This window comes from Anopheles gambiae, chromosome X, assembly GCF_943734735.2.
Source record: "Anopheles gambiae chromosome X, idAnoGambNW_F1_1, whole genome shotgun sequence".
NCBI classification, from domain to species: domain Eukaryota; kingdom Metazoa; phylum Arthropoda; class Insecta; order Diptera; family Culicidae; genus Anopheles; species Anopheles gambiae.
This window is the reverse complement of record NC_064600.1, coordinates 23,704,394-23,728,586: the sequence shown is the minus strand read 5'-3', so window position 1 is coordinate 23,728,586 and position 24,193 is coordinate 23,704,394. Positions and strand designations below refer to the sequence as shown.

The window sequence follows — 24,193 nt, the reverse complement described above, 5'->3', positions numbered from 1 at the left end:
AAAATGCATAAATATGGTCAAAAGGCAAATAATTTTAGTAAAACAATAACATTACATAACAGTTATGTTGAAAAACTAATAACTGCGTGGTAATGTGGTCGTTTAGAACGTTAACAGAAAAATGAGTTTCGTTATGAAATCCTAAGGATTTTCGAAAAAAATGTTGACCCATTTCACAAAATAATGGATTTTCCGATCACTAAGTAACGGAATGGCCTCATTTAAATTTTAAACCCTTTGTAAAAGGCTAAAGAACCCAAATAGCCAGAATTGCTTAAGCAGCTCATTTTGGCACGCTAAAGATCGCTGCTCTAATTCGCCTTTTGCAGTAGATAAACAGCATCAAAGTTCTATGTGGGTCTTTCAAACAGCGCCTAAGCAGCTTCCTTATGCCACGATGCCAGGGATTATTTTTCTTTGTGTTTTATTTTCAAGCAAGAGTCATCGATGAAATAAACAACAAAATTTGTTTGGTTTAAACACATATGTATATTTTTAAATCTTTTGTATTGATAAATTACACAAATTTTTACACAATTTACTGATAATTCACAATCGCTTCACTCAATATTCATTCTTCAAGTAACGAATCTAACTTGTGCAGCAGCAATGAGATTATTGCCGGCGTCCGTCTTTGACACTTTGACAAGAGCCACCTTGAACCGATGTCATGCATTAAAAAGCTATAAAGTTCCACCAAGTTCAGTACCCTTTCTTAACAAGCCTTCAAGTTCCATCATGAACCCTACGCATAGTGCTAATCAGCCGCAAAGTTCCAAAGAGTACCATGTGCCTGTTAAAAAGCTCCATAGTTCCGCAAAGTACCGTCTATCTCTTAATCAGACACAAAGTACGACATCGGAACGATTTTTCGTTAAACAGCCCTAAATCAGCTATAAAGTACGAGCTGGCTATTTGGGAACATTTAACACTAACTTAAATAACTTAATTACTTTTAATTTGCCCTATGAACCGTATTTTAGAGCAATAGCACCACTATAGGTACATTTACCCTACCCCTAGACACTACAGAGCTGCACAAGAAACTGGTTACCCAATTGACTATCGCTGCAAACTTTCGCCGTACGTATGAACAGCTGTCAGATTTATGCGCACGGTTAAGCCACCCACCGGTTAATCCGTCCCCGGATAATCGACGTTCTACTGTATTTGGTACGCCGGTCAAAGATACCATCGACAGATTAATTCGACATGGAAACACTAATTGGTTCATATAAAAATAAAAAAAAACTTAAGTATATTTGTTCTCCCAAATAAATAATGATTATTGTCCTATAATTCCTTTGTTTTTAGCCAACACAAGCAACGGAAAAGTTATTGCACCTGATCCAGCTGGTTGGAATATATCCATGTCTGTGGAAGGATTCCGAGCGGCAGTATAAAAACCACGAAATACGCCACCAGGCTTTGCGAGAAATTGGAGCAGCACTAGATGAAAAACCAGAGGACGCCCAGGAAAAATGGAAAAACCTGATGAACACCTACAGACGCACCAAAAAAGTAATTGCACGAAGCCAAACAACCGGCTCCACACACTTTCCCGCTCCAGGAAGATATCGGTCATCCAGCAGCGCCTTTCGATTTCCTGTTGATTTTCTTCTTCCTCCTCTTCAATAAGAAGCATCATTAAAGTAGCCACTTCAGAAACAATAGCTGGTAGAAGTTAAGTTTGATCAATTTTATTGTCGTCCTTAACAAAACAATAAAACATATGTAGCAAAACACAAACCAATCAATCGCTACAAGTATAAACACAAATCAACCATAAATGACAAGCGCAGTATGACAGCAAACTAAACTAGCGTAGCTGGGCTCCCAAACAAGATGTTTGGATATTAGGAGGTGAAGTGCTTCAGAGCGAATTGACATTTCACAACTTGACATATCAATACTGGGGGCTCCGGCAAAGTGGGTAGAAAGGAGGTGTCGTCATGTAGAACAATTGGGCATCGAGGCTTTAGAAAAAAGCACAAAACCAGGATCGACGGCAGTTGTCAATTGCGACGAATGTTGCTGGTATTTGGATATGATATATGAATTGTTTTCGTTTAATAAACATTTTTTAGCATTAAAAATTCGTATTTTGCATCCACACTCCATAAATCAACATTTTACACGTTATAATGCAGCTGCTGCCTGTAAACAAATATCGACGGCTATTATCAAACTGAATCTCAAAATGGCAACATGCCAAACGCAAAGAAGACACCTCCTCTATATTCCACCTAGGGCTCCGGTATTAAAATAGGAAAGCGCTGGAGGGGGGTATAGAAATTTGTATGCGCTAATAATTCACCTTCTAAATAAACACACCTTGCTCCCAAACGATAGCTACATTCCGCAACTACATTTGACATTGAGAACAAAAGAAATTGGTAGCTGTCATTTGTAGCCGCATCAAGGTGGAATGTATAATGAGGTGTAGTTATAGCGCTTTTGGCGATCCTCCCCCTGGGCTCCGATTTTGACAGATGGTTTTCCGCTTGTATATGTATTGATGGATTTTTTACGTTTGGCATGGTCAATATTTGGTGGAGATCAATTTGGGTGAATATTTTAGTTTATTAGAACACAGCCCGTGATTTCAAATGGAAATTTTCCTTCGAGAACTTGAAGCGTTCGCCAAACGCGGAAAACTAACTGTCAGTTTTCTTCGTCGATTCTTCTTCCACCTAGCTGTCAAAACGGGCTTATAACTTGACCTGATATCTTTACGGTCCTTGAGCCGCATACAAGTAGCTATCATCTAGCCGTAGCTTAAGAGGTACCGTGTAACTCGGGGACCGCCTGTAGTGAATTTCATATGTTTCATATGCGTTTGACATTTCTTGGACCATTCTCCGTGCAAATCGATTAAGGCGGCGCTCTAGCAGCAATCGAACACGACATCCGACACGAACAAACCCACACAATCATATGGAGGTGCACTGTGAGACACAAACAAACAAACAAGACAAACATCGAGTCGAACATGTCAGTTGATGCTGTCTGTGATGTTCGATACCCACATGTGCTGTGAGTACCTTGGCTGTCAAACGCTTCACAGCTACAGTAGATAGAATTCAATTCGGGACATTTTCAAGTTTGTTTACGTAGTTTGCCTCTTGTTCATCTTAAAATTGCGACCAGAATATTTAAAATTGCTATCAATAATATTTGCAATGCTTCGCAATTAATTATAACATCAAATATACAGGTTTGAAACATATTAAACTATTGCGTGTACATAATGCATGTGTGTGCACTGTATGTGTTTTGGCATGGAAGTTTGTCTACATTTTTCAATTTTAACTTTTTATGATTTTTATGTTATCATTGATGTGAATAAGTAGTAAATTATTTGTTAAATCTTCCCCCTGCAGAAGGATATTCATTTAAACTATGTGATCGCGCAAACCCCTACGTTGTGTTATATTTTTTATGAAAACCAGAACACGCTTTCACAATTTTACATACTTTATTTAACGCGCGCTGTCGAGAGCCGTTTCTCCTTCGTGGTCGGTTACAGGAATGAATATCATTATGGCAGCTTCCCGCTGCGCAAAGCGACGGAAGACGTTATGGCGTTCTGAGAATTTTATCATGCCTTCCTTTTCTCTCCAACGGCAAATTTGTCAAGCAGGTCGTCGAGCTGCCCGTCCCTGGCTCCGCCTCATTCCCCTCGCCTGAGCGCGCTGTCGAAGGTTTGGATGTGTTGGTACGTCAGACGGCCAATCGCTGTCAGCCGTCGTCCGTGCTTTTTCCCTCCATAGCGCTATCTCTTTCTCGCGTGTGGTCAATGCTCGCGAGCTGTTGTGGCGCCTAAAAATGCCGTTAACAAACATTTCGGCGATGAAGTTGCATTTTCACAATCAAACCACAAAATTGCAATGAGTTCAAACACTGCAATATAAAAATGACTAAGGAATCGTTAGTTTACACTGGAGGGTTTGCTGTGCAACGCGCTGAACCCTAATTCGCATTGACACGTTCAGCCCGGCGCTGATTTTCGCACTTTCCGTTCCACCAGCATCAAGAACGCAACCTGATTGTAAAACCAGCATCCTGGATGGAGGGGCGGGGGGTGGCCATGGGACCCCTACGATCATTAGTCACAGGCCCTAAAATTGTTGTCGCCATGGGGGGAGGGGAGGTTCAAATGGTTCTCCAGCCACGGAGCCCTAACGACCATCTTTCCGGGGCCCCTGGTCGTTAATACATTGTCCACTTGTAGAGATCATCGGCGACCGCCTAGTCCGCCTACCGTTAGGTCCGCCGCTGGTTCATGACGGTGTTTTTTTTATCGTGGAGGTGCATCCTTCCCCCTGCCTGCAGCGTATGCATCGGGCAGGAGACAGTGTGGCAGTACCCCCGTCGTGGGTTCTAACCGCGTATGAACCGTCCGCCGTAGCAAGAGCTGACTATCCGGCTACGTGGTACTCAAGTGCTGAAAAGGCCGGCATGATCGCGTTGGCTATTACGCAGTCCACACCCGGGTCCACATAGCATAGCAGTCCACACCCGGGTAAGAGTTTGTTTTGACTTTGGTGCTGCCGGGCTACCGCTGTGGCACGACCAATGCACGGAATGCAATCGACCAAAACATGAACCTACCGATCCGAACTCATTCCAAGGCATTGCCGGCAATCGGCGTCATGATAACGACTACTAACCATCAAGCCACCAGATTCTGGACGGACATGTGCAGCACCATACGCGCACCGTAATAAACAAATCCAGAATCCTCTTTTGTATGGATTCAATTCGAAATGTTGTTTCCACTTGTGTCCGCTAGCTGAATTGGAAATAAATGTGCAACATATCACACGCACGTTTGCTTAGATCGTGTGTCTTTTTAATACCCCCAACAGCAGAGCCGATCGCAAAGATGCCAATGCCAATGGTTGTGTTGTCTCTCAGGTAGCGAAATCAAAAATGCATGGACGTTGTAGCCGCAGCGGATGAAAATGTACGCATCAGAATAAAATAGTTTTGGGGTTTCCAAACGCACGCACACACACAAACACACAAACACGCGCGCGCAAACTCACACACACACACACACACACACACACACACACACACACTCACGTACGCGCGCCCGCGAGCATGAAAGCGCGCACGCCAGCACGCACCCACGAAAGCGCGAACGCAAGCACGCACCCACGAATGCGCGAACGCAAGCACGCACCCCCCACCAGAACCCCCCCCCCCCCCCCTCCCCGCACGAGCGAGCACGGCTCGGTAGAACGGCTTGTTCAGCTTTCTTGTAGCATCCTCATCCCTAGCGCCGGGTGGGGTGGGGGATCGCGACATGATAGAGTGAACGGCCACTTTCCCCGCGCTGTGTGTGTGTGTGTGCCGAGACACAAAAACTCGAGAAAGATTTCGGCACATTAAATAAATATATTTTTAGTCACTATACACTGTGCTTCATGATGCTTAGAAGGTCGTTGAAGCATTAAACATGTTCAAATTAAAAAATATTAGATTAGTGTTAGACATTCTCCTACGCTTGTTTTAAATAGGCTTCTTCACCCTCAACTGGCAGCGGCATCGAATGGTCTCATCAGCAGCGGCACGAAATAAAATAAACCATCAATACACCGATATCACTTTGAATCCCAATCCAGCTTCTCCCACAGCGTCTCAAGGTCACACACAAATTAATAAATGCTAACACCCACCAATAACAATACACAACCACAATGCACATATTAGTATCAACGCATACACCACAACTGCCAATCAGCGGGCGGCGGAAGAAGGCACGGGCAGAAGCGCAAGTAAGGCAGGGCAGGGTGAGGGAGGGAGAAGAAGCGGATGAGAAAATGGGCGCCAATTTTTTTAAATTTTTTTGACCGTTTTTTTTGCTCCGCCACCATAAATAGTTCGTCCATTTCGCCCACAGATGGCGCTAAACTTGCTCGACCCAGCGCAGAAATCGCTGAGGTCCAGCGCGGGGATCGGGCCAAAATCTGCGCTGGCCAGCGCAGATTTTGGTGCATTTTCTGCGCTGGAAACTGCTCGAATTTGCGCAGCGGGTTATTCCCGCGATCTAATTCCCTACCAATACACACAAAAACAGCATCTGTCAATCGTTTCGTTTATCGGTGAAACGCATATGCAAATAACGCAAGTGAAATTTTTCACTCGGAACTACCCGCATGACAAAATCGAGCAGTTTTGTAGCTCGGATTTTCGATCGCTTTCCGCCTGAAGCGATCGAAAAAGCGAGCAGAAATGTCAGGGAAAACGCTTGGATTCCGATCGAAGAAATATTTCAATCCTAAAATTTCAGTGCAGAAAATTTCGAAATATTTCATTTATAAATTTACAACAATTTTGATTGCGAAATATTTCACAGCCATGGGTTGTAAAATATGTATGCAGTTTGAGTTGGAAAAGTTTTCGATCGCTTTGCGCAGCGGGTGTGTAGGTGAACAACGATGTGTTGAAGCGTTGAAGTTTATGTCAGAACTTCGGTAGAAGCTGGGCAAACAGGAAGCTTGCAGTTTTGTTTGGTGATAAACAACCATAACACTGAGTAAGAAGAATTAAACGATCTATCTAGGAGTATCAGAATAGCGGGGAAATGAATGTACCAACAAATCAACGTGAAAGAGTGTTTTTTTAATAAACTTTTTGTTTCCTACGGATCGAAGAGTAAACATGTTTTGTTTTGGGCCGGTAGCTTGTGCACAACGTGATGACAATTCTCAAAATGGCACCAGAAAAAAACGCTTCACACTGACGTTTCAACTGTTATAATAAGCTTAAACTCTGCAATATTGCTTGCTCTTTAAGCCAGTTTTAAGCCTGCTCTTTAAGCTTCCAGCAACTCGAAAAACGCTAACAATCTGCTCGAAAATGTCACTTGGGGCGTATTGCAGTGCATCATGACAGGTCTATAAGACATCGAACAGCTGACACTGCACCTATCGAACAGAGTCGTGTTTGTTTGTCTCCTTCGATTGGTCCCAGAGCGCCGCCTAACCGGCAACCATCCGGTCCAAGGTGGATTAACAATATCAGGTGGTGGATAAGGGCCTTTGGGGGGTCACCATAGTTGAGGGACTTTACGTCATTTTAAAACCGTTAACCTTTGGTTTCCGCACACGAAGCTTAGCAAATGTAACAGATTTCTATGCTAGTATGTGCATTTTTGTGTGTCTATTGATTTTATCGAAAAATTTAGATATATTAACTGTAACGTCCGGACTAATATCGCCCACTGTGCACTCAACCCGAACCCCAAACGCAGCGGTATATACGCATTATACCTTGACCGCTGGAGCACCCGGTGTGCTAGATGAACTGTCATAGAATAAAGCTCTCTTCTTGGCGCGACATTGAACTGAACAGACGTAAGCCGCTGACTTCTGTGTATAATTAATTGTGTGCTCTTCCGAATTGTGCCAAATCTTATTAAAACGGCCAATTAACCTTCCGCCACCCGTAAAACGCTTGGTCGTAACATAACAAAAGATTTTATGATTTGTTTATGCACGAAATTTAAAATCATGTGAGTAAGAGTTCTAATCTCATGTACATTGTCCATGCGACTCGTAGATAATGAGGAATTAATGTAAAAATTAAAAAAAATATGACTTTTTATTTTTTATCATAAAAAATGTCGAAAACACAATGAATTATAGAATAAATTCGCGGAATAACACAAAATAACACACATTACAGGGTTTTCCAATCCAGCCGTTAAGTGCTTTTGTGTTGTATTGTGCGTTAATAAAATCAAAACAATAGCACCAAAAGCCTATCAGATAAAATATATCTTATTTTGTGGACAATATATAGTAGTAAAACAAACACGTTAAACTAATGGGTGGATGAAATTAAATAATATCCACAGATTATTATTCAAGTCGATCTGCCACACCGGGTGTTATAAACGCGACGCTCTTAGGCTGTCATGCAAGGACCTGAAATCAATTGCTCCTAGTCAATAATCCATTGCTCGTAATCAAAATAGAGGATGCTAGTCAAGAACCTAATGCGACTACATTCTTTCCCCGAGTTACGCGAATTCGAGTTACGCGAATTTTTATTTTTGACAGTTCAGATATCAAATCAGTACAATTTTCTCCATCAATTGTCAAATGAAAAATAATTACCGATAAATAACCAAATTTTCTACACCAATTGCATCAAATAATTATTAAATTACATAAATGAACTAAATTCAATCAAAAATTATGATAAATAAAGTATATTTTTGCTGTACCATGTGATATTCGACTTACGCGAAAATCCGAGTTACGCGAATGTCTCCGGAACGCATTATTCGCGTAACTCGGGGAAAGACTGTATTCAAAAAAAGTATGCGGCTAGTCTAAACTCAATTGGAAACCCTGTAATCTATGTTTTAATGTTAAATAAGAACTCACAAAGTCCAAAATACATTTTTAAAGAATATTCAATCGAAAAAATGGGGTGGATAAACTATTTGAACAAATTTAATAAATGTAAACAAAGCTTGAATCCTGGGGACCTTACGTCAAGTGGTGAATTGTCAAAATTCACTAGAGTCCACCACCTGATATTTTTAAATCCACCTTGGTCCGGTCCCGAGCTGCCCGGATAATCGACGCTCTACTGTAGAGGCAAACAACTTGGTGGACGTAAAGAATGCGTTAGCCAAATATTTCAGCGACATTAAATAAGATTCATCGTATTAGGACATAGTAATACGTCCGGGGACGTCTGTCTTTTCCCCCCGTGACGAATTATGTGGTATAACCATTATTAACCATGGTACTGGTATAACGGTGATACGCGTGGCTGTAGTGGCAGCTTTGTGACGGTGACATTCGATCGAGGGACGATCTGATAATTCTCTTTTTCCGTTATCTGCCGAGCAGTACAGACGTCTAGGACGAGATAGGTTTTTTTTTATAGTTAGGAGAGGTTATGTTAGGATAAGTTAGGTTATTTTTTATAAATAAAAATTTTATTAAATGTTTGAACATTCATTCCAAATTGTATATATTTCGTTTTTAGCGTGATTTGTCAAATACAACCTAAACGAAACGTTTAAAAAACTGTATTTTTTGTGTTGTTCTTACCTGTTCCTTTGTAAAAGCAGTTCGAGCCTTTCGACTGGTATTTGTGCCAGTTTGTAAAACCATATTTATTTGTGTTTTTTTATACGGCTGATCAATATCCAAATAATGATCTATGCTTTCTGTTGTTCTTTGAACAACGTTATTCCTGTTGTTTAGCTTCTCATCGAAACCTGTAAAGAAAAAGTTTATAAATTATCAATTTGACACTGTTTTCAACCCCAGATAAAAAATGTTATACTGCTTTTGAACACTTTTCAAAGGTAAGATAACATTTACTATCCAAATGACCAATATACCGAAAACGCCACCAAGTTTTAGTCTCATGGCATCAAACAAAGCCAAAATACTATCAGTTTGATAGGTTAAACCACACGGGTACAGAAGCGGCTACTTCAATGTTGCTGAATTAGTATTTTTTAAAGCACGGTTGGTTAATTTGTTTAACATTTTTCCCTCGAAAATTTGTTGAATCATGCAAAGAAAGCTATTAAACGTGTGTGTTAAAGTTGGTCAATTGTGAAATAGTAGGGTATAATATGTGTATGTGAGTTTTTTTTTTGTTTTTTTTTGTTTTTTTATTCAGTAGGGACGGCTTTGTCGTATTGCTTAATATGTATGTAAGTTTTTGTTTACTTGTAAATGAACTCTATCATTTCGCTGACCAGTGCACATTTTATAGGTATAATATTGCTGAAGATATGCAGTGATTTAAATGAATGAATTTAAGCAATCGACGCTTTAAAATCTTGATCGGTTTATTGAACTTAGCCCGCCCTCAATTCATCTTTTCCTTGTTAGCGTGTTTGGAAAAGGTGGCGTTAAGTGCGAGCAAGGTCAATGCATCTGATTGGAACTAGCAGGTCCGATTGTTCTAAAATTTGGTGGGTTAACGACGACAGTGGGTAAAGGCCGTTATGATTATTTGAGGAAATGCTATTGAATATTGTTTTATCTATAGCTGCTGGCGGATGTCTTGCTCCGTCATAGCGCCCAACGGCGATGCTTTACACAAAGACGGGTATATTTTTCCTTCGTTGACCGGAACGTGCCTCCCACTATTAAGAAACGAACGATTCTGAGGTTTGTGTTTGAATGAGCTCTCTTTATTTAGGTTCTTATATATTACTATCATACATTTCATACTAATAAGTTGCTGACCGTATATAGGTCAGCTAACCGTAACTGTGGATTAATAACAAGTATCCGTCTGCAGATATTTAACCTGCAGGACTACTAACCAATACGAATATAGACATCATGGTCATCATCATATCATCTTCTCGTAGCAGCTGAAGAGTGCGGACGCGTTATACCAAGCGCTCCTCGACTGACCAGTATTTTATACCCCCGTGAACAGTGCAGTGCACAATTACCTGTGTCCAAACAGTGCAGTGCTGGAAAGTGTTGTTCGTGTTTGATGTTTCAGGAGTTTTGTGCTGTGGTGTAGTGCGTGTGGGAAATAAACAAACTTAGACATCCCTTTACGTCATTCGTTGTTTTCACAGCGAGACGTTAAAGTAAAAATTTAACATTTTAAGAACAATCCTAACGCACTTTACGTTGTTCACTTTTCTCAAAGCGCTACGTTAAGTGTTGTGGCCCAAGGTTGTAGCCTGTTTTATGAGTGCAGATAGTGGAAGTTTCTAAGAAGTGTTTAAATACATTAGGCTGGTGGACTCTCATAAGACATTTTTGTTCAAAATTGAAGTGGTATTGTGGTGCAGCGGACATTGAGTGGCACTTGAAAAATTGTGACAGTGACGTTTTTCAAGTGCCAGTGCTGAGAGGGCCGACGATATGTCGGACCCTCCTCTTGCCGCGAGGGCTCATCTCCCTCCCGACACGAGTTCCCGGGCTAGGACATACCCGGATTGGTTTAAGGGCGAGAAAGGAGAGCTAATGTATCTGATTCTGACAACCGAAGAAGGAAAGCCGCTACCAGACCAGTTCATCGAAGGAAAAGTCTACAACAACATGTTTGACGACTGGTAGAAGGTAACCTGATTAATAATAATTCCAAATACTTTTTGAAATCTCGATCATTGTCCCACTACACAAAGTTACAATCACTTACTAAACTCATCAATGGAACACCAATCACCATCACACCCCACACTACTCTTAATACCGTCCAATGCGTAATTTTCTGTACCGACCTTAAACATATGAAGGATGAAGTTAGTTCTAGCAAATTTAAAAGACCAACAAGTTACTGAAGTGCGTCGTTTTACTCGTAAAGTCAAAAGTGAAATAATACCTACCAATTCTTTCCTCCTCCGTATTGCGGCAACACGTGTCCCCTCTGTTATCCGCCTTGGCCCACTCCAAGTGACTCCCCGTACATATTATCCTAAACCCATGCTTTGTCTTAATTGTGCTCATTATGGTCATACCAAGCTGAGATGCAAAACCTCACAAGTTTGCCACAATTGTGGTATTCCTGCCCATGGTGAATGCACTGTTCCACTGAAATGTGTGAATTGCAAAGGCAACAACAATTCTTTTGACAAATCCTACCCATTTTATCTAAAGGAACAGGAAGTCATTAAATATAAAATTGATTACAACGTGTCTTTTTTGAAGCACGAAAATATATAGATTCACAACTACATAAACAGAGCGCAGTTCAACACAGTAAGCCTCTGTGTGAGCAGTTCAACAAAGTGAGCTCGCTCAAGTTGTGTCGCCCAATCCACAAACTAACGTTGCCCCTTCCACTAAACCCGATTCTAGAAACGAACAAATTGTCCATCTTAAAAAACTAAATGAAGAACTTTTGAAAAAACTTACTCCACCTGTTGCCACCCTTGACTTATTGTTGACTATAATTATTGCCCAACTTGAGCAAGAAAATGCTAATCTAAATAAGAAAATTGATCTACTAACAGAAACTATCAAAAACGTGCAAATCAAACAAACCAGATTTATTAACACTTTTAACCAAAACATAACCACTGATGAAATTGAAACAATGGACCGATCCGAAGAGTCTGACACTTCTTGCTCCTCGTCCCTTCTGGACGGAAGCAAAGCGTCCTTTTGAAAGGCGCTTAAAAAACGAGCCCTCTCAAAGGGCTCCTCTTCCTCCTTGGAAGAAACCTCCCTCCCTTCCAAAAAGCCCTTTTACAAATCCTCCCATCCCCCTTCTCCCATCCCCCTTCTCCTATCCCTATCCCTTCCTCTTCCAATCCCCTCAACTACCAGGGAGAGGAACCCCTTTTCTCACCCGATAATGCCCCATTCATCGAGGTGAAGAGGTCAGAGAGGAGGAAAGATTCTTTAACACAATGACCACATACACCACATCTTCTGTTGTATCAACTCCAAACATTCATTCTACATATGACCATCCTCCGTTAAATAAAAGTACACCTTTGTTTGCCATGTCCCGAAATACCAGGGACATGAGCCGTAATTCTGATGAACTAAACATTCTAATTACCCGCCACAACCAAACAATAATCGCTTAAAAAGAAATAATGACCATACCAAACCTAAACAGTTCTCCATTCAACAATTATACCTGGCATTTTTTTCCAAACACCAAGGCTGACTGGGAAATATACAAAATAGAAATAACATACACACTATCCTTAGATGATCCTCCTTCCCTTACACGTTTTACAGAGACAATAACAAATGCAGCCTTAACTATTATTCCTCTTACAAAGGGTACAGTTGGCAGAAAGTTCGTCCCCTGGTGGAATAAAACAGTTGCCCTTAAGACTAATTAAGACTCGACGAAAAGCACTCAAGAGTCTCCAACGTTCGAAAAAAAAACAATATTTGTACCCCGCTCTTGACCGATCAATATCGAGAACCCAATCGGGAATCAATATAAGCCGTCAAATTTAAAAAAAAACTATCTTGAGGCAATTTTTTTTCTAATTAACCCTAAGACAATCACCCAAGTAATATTCCAGAAAGTTACAATTTTATCCGGTAAAAACCACAAATCAACTCCATTCATTTTAAGAATACATCATAAATCTGCAACACATAATTTTCCAGCTTAAGCCATAAATTCATCTCTGAGTCCAGACCCCTTCCACCCATTGACGCTTCCGACTAAAATTACAATAGTCTTTTTTCTCTTAATGAGCTTGATTGGGCTCTTAATAAATGCCGTGGCATGTCATCAGGCCCGGACAACATTGGTTATCCAATGCTTCAAAATCTCCCTTATCGGTCTAAAACAGTCCTCCTTCAGATTTACAATAATGGGGCCCTTTCCGTTTGAAGCTCGTAGGCTGAAATTTCAGCCTGTCAGCTGTTTGCACTGTGTAGCAGTTTTCGAGCAACTATCTAAGTGAGTAGAATATACAGGTGGGTTTATCCCAAGGTGTATCAATTTAGAAGACTGATTTTTATCGCTTCTGCTTCTTAATGAAGATTTTAAGAGTGTTTTGAGTATTCGTCAAGCCTCTAGAAAGCTCATTGGAGCAAAAGTTTTCAATCGTTGCGTCAAAAAGTGATATTCAAATTTGGTTATAAAAAAAATGCTATGAGACCACCTGGACTACATACACTTTGATTCCAGATTCGATCACCTGATTTCTTTAATGCACCATGGGAAAACCTTGGGGTAAACAAACCCGTGTTTTCGAGCAGGTACTCGAATCTAATTCTAGTTTTGTGGCTAGAATAATCTAGACTGAAAATTGCAGGCTAGTTTTTTGTGTGGTTTTGTATGGAGTGTTTACATGATTTCAGCCTCCAACTGTCAAACTCCAAACAAAAAACTAACTAGAATCGTGAAGGCCCCCAATATTTGGTCTTCCGGGAACATACCTGATGACTTGAAAACCTGTTTCACAATTCCCATTCCAAAACCCAATAAACCACCACATGCAATAGATAGCTACCGCCCCATTTCTCTCCTGAATTCTTCTTCTTCTTCTTTTTGGCACAACAACCGCTGACGGTCCAGGCCTGCCTGTACCCACTAGTGAACTGGGCTTGGCTTTCAGTGACTTATTGTTACCATAGCAGGATAGTCAGTCCTACGTATGGGAGCACGGTCTATTGACCCATGACGGGCATGTTGTTAAGTCGTTCGAGTTGACGATTTTACCACCAGACCGGCCCCTCCTGACCAAAACCTCTTTAGTACCAATCAACACGCCTTTAGAGGTGGGAAAGGTACTGATACATATTTTGACGAACTCAATGAACTGTTAGAAACCCATTACTCAAAAGGCCACCACATTGACTGTGCAATATTAGATTTATCAAAAGCTTTTGATAGAACCTCGCGACACACAATTCTTGAACAGTTTAATATGTAGGGTTTTGGAGGACGCATTCCAGCGAACCTTCAAAGCTTCCTTTCAAATCGCACATTTAAAGTTTTAATTGGAATTCAATCTTCTGACCTGCATGTCAAAGAGAATGGTGTTCCCCAGGATGCCATTCTCTCTCCCACTCTTTTCTTGATTAGTGTAGAATCCTTCTTCCGCCCCTTGCCCAGTATCATTAAATGTTTCATGTACGCTGATGATATAGTTCTTGTCTCAGCATCCAACAAAAAAACTGAATCACGCACATCATTACAAGAACGAATCAATATAGTTCAGAAACGGTCACGTTGGACAGGTTACACAATTTCACACTCCAAATCCAAAATACTTCACATCTGCAATAGAAAATATCATACTCTAAAACCCATAACATACAATAACTCAGTAATACCAAATACATGCCCAGCCGATATCCTAGGAGTGACAGAGTCTCTAATTAATTTTGATTAAAACGCTTTGGATGGTTGGCTTAGGGACAAAAAACAGAAACGTTAAGAAGACTAGTTAGATGGTAATGATTGCTGGTGTATTACACAGACCCCCATTCATCGTGATAAATACGGAATAAATCGAAAGAGCCCGTTAGGTTAAATATCTGGGGGCTATTTTAGACGACAGATTGAAGTTCAACACTCACATAGACTGGGTCATCGCTAAAGTAGCATTAAAGTGTGGGGTTATTAGTAAGCTGGCAAAACATTTTTTTGGGATAGTTTACCTCTACAAGTCACCGATTTCATCACATTTTGATTTTTGCTCGTCGATTCTATTTCTTGGCCATAAAGGACAAATTAAAAGGCTTCAGAGATTGCAAAATCGTTTTATGTGGTTGGCTTTGGGGTGTGATCGACGCACGATGTCTGTTGTTATGCAAGATATTCTTCAATGGATGTCTGTTGAGCAGAGCAGCAGTGTATCAAACCATGAACTTCATATTTGAACTTTGGGGGTGCCTTTTGCCAGGGTATATAGGGGAACGCATTGTTCGAGGATCTAATGTTCATCAGCACTGTACACGCAGAGCAAATAAGCCGAGGGTTCCCAACTTCATTTGACATGGCGCTAGGAACTCTTTGTTTTTCAAGGGGATTCAATTGTACAACAGATTATCCGGAGAAATCAAGAATGCGAGTAACTTGCCAGACTTTAAACGTAAGTGTGCGGCATATGTTAAATGTTCGCGCCCAAACGGTTCGCTCCGACAGTGAACCAGTTGCAGCGCATGTGAAACACGCAACAGAAGAAAGAGAGAGAAGTTTTAGAACTCTTCACGTTAACGGTTTTTTCATTATTCTCGTGCGCGATCGAATTTATTCCCTCACACCCACACATATGAATTCTTGCGATTCTCTCCCATACGCGAACGGTTAAAAGCGCGAGCCAGCGCTGAGAGAGTTGTTGTTGGTTTAGAACTTTCGAAGCAGACAGACGTGCAAACGGAAAATAAACACAACCAGTCCTGTTTTGGTACTCCGAGTGTATCAATTCCTCGTGTTAGGCAGAAAGAAAATCGGTCTTCCTCCAGGCTGAAGCTAGTGCGCTTCAGCTCTTTTTTCATCGGTTGTTCTCCGCGAGGTGGAGGCCTTACAACCCTCCACTGTTTTCTGCCTTTCCCACGTTGGGGCAGCGCAGTCCCCAACATTTTGGTCCAATCGAACCGCATCATTGTGATACCGGCTTACAGTCCCCGGCGTCAAGGCGTTCCACTGGAAAACAGGGAGACCAGTGGAAGCGACCATCTTGTCCCATTCTGGTCAACCAGGCGATCAGCAAGGTGGAACCACCGATCGCGCAAATCGGTACAATCGACCGTCGGTCGAACCCAACGCGTGTCCGTGTTTCGCGTGTGTGTGTGCGCGGAGCAATCCCCACGAGAGGAACGCGTCAAATGTTTCGTGGTCAGTGCGGAACATTCCCGAAAAAACCGTGCCACTGTTTCATGAAGTGACAAAGCTTCAGTTCAGAAGCAATTCCTTCTAAAGTGCAGGTGCCTAGTTTGTGTGTGTGTGTGTGTTCATGCACAAAACAAGTTATTCTCAAGCGCGCGAGACTTGAGCTTCGTGTGTGTGCGCACGCGCGAGGTAAAGTTCGCGAATTCGTGCTTGTGCGTCCAAACGCAAAGCAATTCCTTCAAGACGTGCCCGTGCTTCGGGTGTCTGTGTGCAAAAAACGGTCCCTACCTGAGGGACGCGTCCTAGTGTTTCGTGTGAGAGTGTGTGCGCGAAACATTTCCGTTCTAAGCAAACGCGACTTTCTTCGTGTGTGCGAACGCGAAAAGAAGTACGCTTATCCGTGTTTCGTGTGAAAGCCAGTGCAAACTAGGCAAAAACATTTCTTTCCAAGGTGCGTGTAGTTTTGTTTGTGTGTGCGAACCCAAAGAAAAATACGCGCATCCAAATTCGTGTGAAATTTGTTCGCAAAACATTTTTCTAAAGCGCGTAGCTCTTTCGTGTGTCTGATCGCGATAAGTGCGCGTTCCGTTGTTTGTGCATGTGTGTGTGCGCAAGACAGTTTCATCCAAGCAGTGCATGTGCCTGAACTCCGCGCATCCGAGCGCGAGAATTATTCCTCTGTCTGGCGCGTGGCTTTTGTCTCGTGTGCGTTTGTGTGTGTGCGCGAGAAGTAGCGCGCGTAGCGAAGTCGTGCGTCCGAGCGCGAAAAACAATTCCTCAGTCTGGCGCGTGGCTTTTGTCTCGTGTGCGTTTGTGTGTGTGCGCGAGAAGAAGCGCGCGTAGCGAAGTCGTGCGTCCGAGCGCGATAACAATTCCCCTGCCTGGCGCGTTGCCTTTGTCTCGTGTATGTGTGTGTAAACGCGTCGCGAGAAGTGCGCGCAGTAGTGTTTCGTTCGTGTGTGTTCGAGACATTTCCACAAAGGCGCGAGTTCCTCGTATTTTGCGTATGATCCCAGACTCGTGCGCACGCTGTTTTTCATGCTTTGTGAGTGTGTGTAAGCGTTAGCGTGGCTTAAACAACGCTACCTAAGTGCTTTGAATCCAATTTCTGTTGAATTTCGCAAGCCCGCTGTCGGCAGAAACAAGCGTAAGCGTGGCTTAAACAACGCTTAAGAGTCAAGTGATTCCTTGAACTTTTCCGTTAATTTGAATACCGTGTTCGGTGCAAGTGTGAACAAGCGTGAGCGTGGCTTTGACAACGCTTTCCGGGTAAAGTGTAAATAGCTTCATCGAAAGGCATACGTACCAAGATGGGTGGCCTGGATCACACTCCGAAGAGATCCCAGGATGAAGCTACCGACGCTAAGGTGCTGATTCACCAGCGTGGCCAAATCAAGCGCAGAGTCACTCTCATCAACAACATGCTAGAGGAAGCCAAAGAAGACCCGACGAAGGTGACTCAAACGCAGCTAAAGGTGTTTGCAAAAAAGCTCGATATTCATTATCGATGTTCTACACACCGAAGCTATGAACAGAATCGAGCAGCTATCTGAAGCGCGGTCGCAGCCTGTGGCCCCAGCAGATAGCACTGTTACGCAGCAATTCATCGTGCAACAACAACCATTGCGAGCGCCTATTCCCAGTTTCGACGGAAGGGTGGAGAACTGGCCAAAGTTCCAGACGATGTTTGAGGACATTGTTGCTAAGGGCAATGACTCCGATGCCATGAAGCTGCATCATCTCGATAAGGCTTTGGTTGGAGATGCTTCTGGTTGGATCACAGTGAAGATGATCCAGGACAACAACTTCGAGCAAACGTGGAAACAGCTGAAGTCCCAGTTCGAGAATCCCCGAGTCATTGTTGACACACATCTGGCTGGTCTCCTGGATTTGAAACCTGTCCTGAAAGGAAACCACAAGGAGCTGTTGGAGCTCGTAAAGACAGTTCAACGGCACGTTGGAGGTTTGGAGTATCAGGACATCAAGGTCGACAAATTGTCTGGTTTGTTGTTAACAAAGATCATCACTTCACGGCTGGACGAACAAACTGTTCGGCTGTGGGAACGAACCCAGGAACACGGAAGGTTGCCCGACTTTAGCCAAACGCTTAAGTTCCTGCAAGGCGAATGTCAGGTTTTAGAACGGTTCCAGAGTCGGCCCCAAGCAACTTCCGTGAACCAAGGAAGCTCTAAACCATCATGTTCGAAATCCACAAGCCAGAGAGTACATGCTGCAGCACCTACCACAACTAGCCAGCTCTGCCTCTTTTGCAACAGGGCACATCGTCATCACGAGTGTCCCACATTTAAACAGTTCACACTAGCACTACGCAACGCCAAGGTGAAGGAGTTGAAACTGTGTTACAACTGCCTTCGACCCGGTCACCGTTCCAACAACTGTTCATCCAACAGAACGTGCATTAAATGTCAGCGGAAACACCACACATTACTACATGAGGAACCACCAGAACTGCCGGATACCCAAACACAGATGGCAAGCCCCATCCAATCCATGCAGTTTGAGCAGCAGGCTCAAGCATCGAATCATCCAACGTCTAACGCCGCCGTTCCATACAGCCGACCGTTGGAACAAAGGACGGCCATGCTTATGACAGCTCTCGTGAACCTGAGAGACGAATCCAACAGGACGATCCCCTGTCGTGCGCTGTTGGATTGCGGCTCACAGGTGAGCTTCATCTCGAAGGCGATGGCCGATCGCCTCCTCACCCCGCGTATCCCCACACTTGTGCCGATTACTGGAGTCGGTACAGTTAAGACGTGTGCCCGGGAAAAAGTCGTCGTGAACATCGAATCTCGATATTCAACCTTCTCAACAACCGCCGAGTGCCTCGTGATTCCTAAGGTCACAGGAATCATCCCCACAAGCCAGCTGAACGTGTCGAAATGGCCACTACCGCCCGATATCTTTCTTGCCGATCCTGAATTTCATACGCCTGGTCAAATCGACATGTTACTGGGTGTGTCCCATTTCATGCGTCTTCTCAAGTCAAACAGAATGCAGCTACGAGAAGATTTGCCTGACCTGCAAGAGACTCATCTCGGATGGGTCGTTGCTGGAGACGTCGAGGACGAGTCGACCAATCAGCAGAGCTTCATCGCTACCACCACTACGCTTTCCGAGACCATGAATAAATTTTGGGAAGTTGAAGACATCGGAGATATAGATGAAACGACCGAGCATGAAGAATGCGAAAAGATTTTTCTTGCTACCCACCGACGTGACAATGATGGAAGATACATTGTCGCCCTACCATTTCGTGAGTATCCACCTGTACTAACTAACAATCGAGAGCTTGCTTTGCGTCGTTTCCTCTCTTTAGAACGGCGAATGAAGAAAGATCATTCCCTGAAGCTCCAGTACTCCAAGTTCATCGATGACTACGAAGCTCTTGGTCATTGCCATGAAGTCAAGGAGGAATCCGACGAACCGAACAAGGCTCGCTACTACCTACCTCACCATGCTGTCCTACGTCCATCGAGCTCCAGTACGAAGCTGCGAGTGGTCTTCGACGCAACCGCCAAGGCTACAACATCCGATGTAGCTCTCAACCAAGCCCTAATGGTGGGTTCAACTGTGCAGAACGACATCTTTGTCATCCTCGTCCATTTCCGGAAACACTTTGTTGTGTTCACAGCTGATATATCGAAGATGTATCGGCAGATCAAGGTCATCTCCGACCACTCGTGCTTTCAACGCATCTTCTGGCGTGCTGATCCAGCACTTCCTCTTCGCGTCTTAGAGTTGACAACCGTCACTTATGGAACATCGTGCGCTCCTTTCCTTGCGACTCGGTGCTTACTGCAGTTGAGCATCGACGAAGCGTCATCGTATCCGAAGGCAGTCAACATCATCCGAGACGACTGTTACGTTGACGACATCCTATCCGGAGCCAGCACTGTGGCTGAAGCAATTGAGTGTCAAACCCAGCTCCTAGGGTTGCTCAATTCCGCTGGGTTCCCAGTTCACAAGTGGAGTTCGAACTCTCCAGAGCTCCTGAAACACGTCCCCGAAGCTGACCGTGAGGAACTGGTAACTCTCGGCGACGAAACTGAAGGTGTCTTGAAGACACTCGGATTGACATGGAATCCACATCGAGACGAATTTGCATTCGTCGTTGACCAGTTCATGCAACATTCCAATCCACCAACCAAGCGATCCGTTCTTTCCGAGATAAGCAAACTATTTGACCCGATTGGCTTGCTCTCGCCAGTCATTATCATTGCGAAGCTTATTTTGCAGAAGATTTGGTTGGCTGGACTTCCATGGGACACCAGCCTAGAAGGAGAACTGCTGCAAGAGTGGCTGCAGTTTCGTACATCCCTGAAAAACGTGAATGGCATCAGAATACCTAGGTGTGTGGTGCTTCCTAACCACAGTGCTGTTGAAGTGCACGGTTTTTCTGATGCATCCAAAAGAGCCTACGGAGCAGCGTTGTATCTTCGCTGCATCTTTCCTGATGGAACTGCAAGTCTTCGTTTGCTTTGCAGCAAATCGAAGGTTGCACCAGTGAAACCAGTAACCATTCCGCGCATGGAATTGCTAGGAGCCTATCTTCTCGCAAGGTTGATCTCCAAGGTTACTGGGTCCATCGATCTTCACCTCCGCAACATCATACTCTGGACTGACAGCCAGATTGTCCTTGCTTGGCTGAAGAAACCACTTGCAACCCTGCAAGTGTTTGTGCGAAATCGAAGTGAAAAAATTCGCAACCTTACCGAATCGCTGGACGTACAATGGAAGTACATTTCAACGAAGGAAAATCCAGCTGACATCGTGTCTCGAGGTCTTCTGCCAGAAACCTTGAAGACAACCACTCTCTGGTGGATGGGTCCGACGTTCCTCCAGAGAGCCGATTACGACGTAGAGATTCCGGAAGATCTTCCTGACGAAATCGTTCCAGAATTGAGAGCGTCACCCGTCGTTGCAGCGCTGGTTGTCAATCAAGACAAACTACCCGTGTTCTTGAAGTTTAGCTCTTTTCGAAAACTGCAACGAGTGATTGCTCTAGTTCAACGCTTCATCCTGAATTGTCGACAAAGAGACGTTTCAAAGCGTGTAACCTGCCAACATTGTACCATCACCGAACTTCGAAGCGCTTTAAACGTCATTGTAAAGGTCATTCAACATGAGGCTCTTTCTGACGAAATCCACCGAGTGAAGGCTAATGAGCCGTGTAAGCGGATTCAAGCTCTGCATCCGTTCATCATCGACGAGATTCTGCGAGTCGGAGGAAGACTCCAGAATTCCAATCTACCACTGTCCAGTAAACATCAAATCTTGCTACCAAAGCATCCCATCACCGATCTCATCATCTTGACGTTTCACCAAGAGCTCATGCATGCGGGTCCCTCCGGTCTCCTAGCGGCGCTTCGATTGAAGTTTTGGCTGCTAGATGGACGATCATCAGTCCGTAAAATCACCCGATCCTGTGTCCGTTGTTTCCGATCGAAGCCTCGAAGTTCCAGCCAGTTGATGGGCATCCTGCCGTCATGTCGAGTGACTCAAGCCCATCCGTTCGAGAAAACAGGAATAGACTACGCTGGTCCGGTATGGGTCAAGGAGGGCCGATACAAACCTCGCCTTGTGAAGGCTTACATTGCTGTCTTTGTCTGCATGGCAACGAAGGCGGTACTCTTGGAGTTAGTCTCGGACATGTCGAGCGAGACTTTCCTTGCTGCATTTCATCGATTTACTAGTCGACGCGGCTTGAGCAAGGAAATCTTTTCGGACAATGGATGTAATTTCAAGGGGGCTAGTTCGGAACTACATGAGCTGTACCAACTATTTCAAACCCGAAAGACCGTCGACGAGATCGAGAAATATTGTCAGCCAAAGGAGATCGTGTGGCATTTCATCCCACCCGAAGCGCCAAATTTTGGAGGTCTTTGGGAGGCAGCCGTCAAGAGCACTAAGTACCATCTCAAACGAACGCTCAAGGACGCTAAACTGACATTCGAGGAGTTTGCAACGGTCCTGACTCAAGTGGAAGCTATCCTAAATTCGCGACCGCTGTTTGCGATCTCCGCTGATCCCTCAGATCCAGAAGTCATCACGCCCGGCCATTTTCTTGTTGGTCGTCCTCTGATTTCTACCCCCGAGCCAAGCTACGACAGTACTCCGATGAATCGACTGTCTCGGTGGCAATACTTGCAACAACTGAGGGAGCAGTTTTGGAAGCAGTGGAGAAAGGACTATCTTCAGAGCCTGCAACTACGCAGCAAGAATCAACAGACACTTCCAAACATTCGCCCTGGAATGATCGTGTTAGTTGAGGAAAGAGATTTGCCTTCGCAGACCTGGAAGCTGGGCAAAATCGTGAACATCTACCCGGGACCAGATAACCTCGTACGAGCTGTGGACGTTAAAATCGCCGGAGCGATTTATCGACGAGCCGTATCCCGAATTTCCATCTTGCCAATCGAAGACAACTGCAAACCTGATTGCAGTGCTTCAGAGGATTCTTCTCAGCCCGGGGGTGCATGTTCGCGCCCAAACGGTTCGCTCCGATAGTGAACCAGTTGCAGCGCATGTGAAACACGCAACAGAAGAAAGAGAGAGAAGTTTTAGAACTCTTCACGTTAACGGTTTTTTCATTATTCTCGTGCGCGATCGAATTTATTCCCTCACACCCACACATATGAATTCTTGCGATTCTCTCCCATACGCGAACGGTTAAAAGCGCGAGCCAGCGCTGAGAGAGTTGTTGTTGGTTTAGAACTTTCGAAGCAGACAGACGTGCAAACGGAAAATAAACACAACCAGTCCTGTTTTGGTACTCCGAGTGTATCAATTCCTCGTGTTAGGCAGAAAGAAAATCGGTCTTCCTCCAGGCTGAAGCTAGTGCGCTTCAGCTCTTTTTTCATCGGTTGTTCTCCGCGAGGTGGAGGCCTTACAACCCTCCACTGTTTTCTGCCTTTCCCACGTTGGGGCAGCGCAGTCCCCAACATTAAACAAACGGTGTAATCTTATATTTGTGCGAACGATGCGAACAATGCGAAAGGCCTCTAAAAATCAACTTAAGCGATTTATCAAAATCAAATCAAATTGCGCTTGGGAAAAATAGCATCGGTGCGGTGAAACAACAACTTTTGACAGCTAAACTGAATCGTGAGCTTCTGAAATTGTTTTGCTGATAATTGATTCTGACCTGTAAAACCCTGTATCGTAAAGATACTTCCCTCCTTTTCAAACTTGTGTTGGGGTAAGAGGTGGGACTTCTCATCATCATAAAATTAGGATGCACGTAAGGAGGACGTACAGGTCTTACAAAGAACATTTAAGGATTTCTTCATCAATCACAGGATTGTTGTTTCCAACAATGTGGATGATGTAATTTGCATACAAACGTATAATGGGAATCCTCTTACTTATACTAAAGTGACTTAAAATAGGCAAGAATAGGCATGGGAAGTTTAGGTTGTTATGTGTCCAAGCACTAGATACCTTTGAACACAGGGCAAATCTATGCTCCAGAGTCTCTATCCAGGAGCAGAATGAGCAGGCTGAGGAAGCACGATTCATCCTATCGAGCAGCAGTCCGTGAGGCACCTTGTTGTGCACCACCAAGTATAGCATCGACCGTTGATGTGATGCTAGTTTGAAGCTGCTGGCATTTTTCCAAATCCATCGCAAATCAGTGGAAGGTGACTCCAAAACCACTATGGTGTCCGGAAGTCTCTTGATCATCATTTGCCTTAAACTTGGTCGTGATGGTTGGTGCCGAATGGTATGCGATCTGCTGGATTACCGTCCGAATTTAATGATATGTTGTAACAATGGAGCCTATGTTCCGGGGATTTCCAGCATAAGCAATGTGCTGAGCCCCGACTTTAAGACATCGCTGCTCAGAAACGTACCGATTCACCAGCCGTTGCAGTTATCGCGGGAATGTGAAGAT

At 43.8% G+C, this 24,193-nt stretch overlaps 1 protein-coding gene across 1 annotated transcript; it reads left to right on the top strand.

Annotated features, from left to right (window-relative positions):
- The first annotated feature begins 10,377 nt into the window (after positions 1 to 10,377).
- On the top strand, positions 10,378 to 23,071 carry LOC133392186 (uncharacterized). Its single transcript, XM_061651434.1, has 2 exons — positions 10,378 to 10,529; positions 10,663 to 23,071. The coding sequence occupies exon 2, from the start codon at positions 17,803 to 17,805 to the stop codon at positions 22,804 to 22,806; it is 5,004 nt and encodes a 1,667-aa protein (XP_061507418.1). The 5' UTR covers positions 10,378 to 10,529; positions 10,663 to 17,802; the 3' UTR covers positions 22,807 to 23,071.
- The last annotated feature ends 1,122 nt before the right edge of the window (positions 23,072 to 24,193 follow it).